Below are 3,309 nucleotides of genomic sequence, written 5' to 3'. Positions count from 1 at the left end.
GTTCCAAACCCGTAAGACCTTCGTTCATCTTCGGAACACAAATTAAGATATTTTGATGAAATGTGAGAGCTCTCAGACCCTGCATAGGCAGCAAAGCAACTGTAATGGTAAAACAGTTCATGTGACATCAGTGGCTCAACTTCAGTTTTGCGAAGCTATGAGAATACTTTTTGAGCGCAAAGAAAACAAAAATAACAATTTATTCAACAATTATTCTCCCCCGAGTTACGTCTTCCGCCATATTAGAGTATCACAACACATCTGCACGCTTTCCCCTAAGCGTAAACAACGCTGATTACGCAAATTACGTTAATTGAGCCACTGATGTCACATAGACTGTTTTACTGATGTCCTTACTACGTTTCTAAACCTGGGAACATTACAGTTGTGTCGCTGTCTATGCAGGGTCTGAGAGCTCTCACATTTCATCAAAAATATCTTAAATTGTGTTCCGAAGATGAACGAAGGTCTTACGGGTTTGGAACAACATGAGGGTGAGTAATTAATGACAGAATTTTCATTTTGGGGTGAACTAACCCTTTAATGTGCTTCTTCTTGAGCCACTCCTTTGTTGCCTTGGCGGCATGTTTTGGGTCATTGTAATCCTTGAAGACTTATCCATGACCCATCTTCAGTGTTCTGGCTGAGGGAAGAAGGTTCTCATCCAAGATTTTACAGTACATGGCCCCATCCATTTGCCCCTTAATGCGGTGAAGTCTTCCTGTACCCTTAGCAGAAAAACAGCCCAAAGCATAATGTTTCCACCTCCGTGCTTGACTGTAGGGATGGTGTTCTTGGGGTCATAGTCAGCATTTCTCTCCCTCCAAACACGGCGAGTCGAGTTAATGCCAAAGAGCTCAATTTTGGTGTCACCACAGCACTTTCTCCCAAGCCTTCTCTGAATCATTTAGATGTTCATTGGCAAACTTTAAACGGGCCTGTGCATGTGCCGCCCCCCCAACCCCATCGGAGGGTTGTCCCATCATCTACACACACAATTCCGGTGAGAGAGAACGAAGTCAATAGTTGTGGAACTCCATTAAGTAAGGTTGTCAAGGCTAATTATGTGTTTTTTCTGGATTTTTTGGTTGGTATTCTGTCTCTTTCCATTAAAATAAACCTACCATAAAAATGACAGACCCTTCATTTCTTTGTAAGTGGGCAAACTTACAAAATCAGCAGGGGATCAAATAAATATTTTCCCCACTGTACGTCTTCTGAGCATGGCACAGTGCAGCTTTTATACTCTGTGCTTAGCTGTGTTGAGATGCTTTTATACATTATGTGTATTAGTGCATCATGCGGTGCTTCGAAATGAATTCTGACCTCTGGTCCGATGTTTCCCTCGTCCCCTGGAGTACCAGGCTTCCCTGGGAGTCCCTGCATGAGTGAAAAAGAGTGTTAAAAAGTCTAAATGTAAAATTAAAAGCTGAGAGTGAGACAAATCACAGTAAGACCAGGTTTTTTCACATACTGGAGGCCCAACAGTTTCTGGTCCCTAGAAAAAGAAAATACAAAAGTCAAATCTTCAAAATGAATCATTTGTCTTAAAAAAGGCATTGTAAGATCTTTTTTTTTGCAAGTAAATACAATCAAAAAGATGAGAAAACAATGATAAGATAACACAATGTCAACAGAACATGAACACATTTAGCATTGAAGGATCTGATTGTTTTCCTAAAGGAAGAAAAGACTCACAGGGGGTCCGGCAGGTCCAGGGAAACCAGGGAGACCCTACAGACCCAACAAAACCAAATGTTAGCCCAATGACATTAACTCACACAGTTTCACAGTTTTTTAATGATCAAAATGACTGATTTTGTGTTGAGAAGTTTCAGAATTGTTATATATATGTAATCAGGATGCCACATTTATTTTTTAATTATGTATAACACTAGACAGATGTACAGTAGTCATGCATGACAAACAAAATGCAGAAAGCTTGATTCAAACTAAATTCTAGAATACAAATTTCAAACAAGATATTTATTTTTGCTTATTTTTGCTGCTGTCACTTTAAAACCTAATGAAAATACTTAAAATATTGACACATCTGATTTTCACAAATTTTTTTTTTTTTTTACATCAATCACATCCCGCGCTCGATTGTCTCATTCATACGTTTTTTTATTAACACACTTACACCATTTTTAACAAAAAACAAAATTTTTTTAGCCATTTTGACTGTTCATTTATACAGAATTTTGAAAACAGGTTTCAAAGTGCAAGTTTTTGAAAACGATACCGTTATCGTCTCTGTGTAAATTATAAAAATGCAAATTTGTGAAAGCGGTGATGTCATGCACATGTGCATTACGTGTTCAGTCTGTAGGTATGTGCACAGGCGTGTAGTGTTTCTTTACAGTAACATTGCCAACTACTGGCCTATCATGAATAATACAGGATTTCAGTCATTTTCGTGGATCCGTGAGAACAGGGATCGTTTTGATAACACTGCTGCCTGTATGTGAAACTTTTTTTAAAAACGCAAAGGAAAATCTTTTCCATTTTTAGTACATCGTTGTCTTGTAAATGTACCCTAATATGTCAATAACTAAGTAGTACTGTATTTTTTGCAATTTTTTAGCAGCAAATCACAAACAGTTACATTTTATTGACTTTGCGTTGTGTTTCATGATTGCTGAATCACGAAAACCGGAGGGACTGAACTCCGTATTCAATTACCAGGTTTAACCTCTTCACAACATAAATTTAAGCAGAAAGTTAAGGAATGGGGTCTATTAAGATCACTTACTCTTTCTCCCACTGGTCCTCGTGGTCCCATGGGGCCCATAGGTCCCTACAAACATATAAAAAGAATCAATTACCACCATAGTGATTAATTTAGCACAATGTTAGTGTAAATATAACAGTTTGTGTAAAACTGATTTGCAAATCTGTAAAATATTGATTGTATCATTGGTTTAGGTTGTGTTATTAAGTGGTAAAGGCCATGTGTCTCAGTACTAACCATTGGTCCCGGGGGCCCCTGCAGTCCCCTCTGTCCTGGCAGTCCAATCTCTCCTCGATCTCCTTTACTGCCCTGCAACACACACAGAAAGACAAAAACAGCTTTATCATCATTCAGCATGACTGCAGCCGTTGCTAAGATACGGTGGGTCTATGCTAGCATAATTAGCCATGCAGGACTCCTCTGTGCATCTGTCCTCATCTGATAGGACCAGAATCAGATCTGAGCAGCGTTTGACCTATTTATGACAGATGATGGTGCAATTCAACCACACTTTCCCTTAATAGATATTGACACAAGAAGCTGGATTGATTGGGTATGTTTCAGATCTGGCAACC

General features: G+C 38.9%; 1 protein-coding gene across 1 annotated transcript in view; it reads right to left on the bottom strand.

The window, feature by feature from the left end:
* LOC107727315 (collagen alpha-2(IX) chain-like) overlaps positions 1 to 3,172 on the bottom strand; it is a 23,001-nt gene extending 19,829 nt beyond the window's left edge. Inside the window, exons 1-6 of the mRNA XM_016537159.1 lie at positions 3,146 to 3,172; positions 2,972 to 3,043; positions 2,756 to 2,800; positions 1,699 to 1,734; positions 1,475 to 1,498; positions 1,327 to 1,380 (exon numbers count right to left, since the gene is read on the bottom strand). Of these exons, the coding sequence (XP_016392645.1) occupies positions 1,327 to 1,380; positions 1,475 to 1,498; positions 1,699 to 1,734; positions 2,756 to 2,800; positions 2,972 to 3,043; positions 3,146 to 3,172 (258 nt within the window). The remainder of the gene's footprint in view (positions 1 to 1,326; positions 1,381 to 1,474; positions 1,499 to 1,698; positions 1,735 to 2,755; positions 2,801 to 2,971; positions 3,044 to 3,145) is intronic.
* Positions 3,173 to 3,309: the final 137 nt, after the last annotated feature.

Source organism: Sinocyclocheilus rhinocerous, unplaced genomic scaffold (assembly GCF_001515625.1).
Source record: "Sinocyclocheilus rhinocerous isolate Xijiao unplaced genomic scaffold, SAMN03320098_v1.1 scaffold1154, whole genome shotgun sequence".
In the NCBI taxonomy this organism is placed as follows: Eukaryota; Metazoa; Chordata; class Actinopteri; order Cypriniformes; family Cyprinidae; genus Sinocyclocheilus; species Sinocyclocheilus rhinocerous.
Note: the sequence above shows the minus strand (reverse complement) of the source record. Positions and strands in the feature narration are given on the sequence as shown.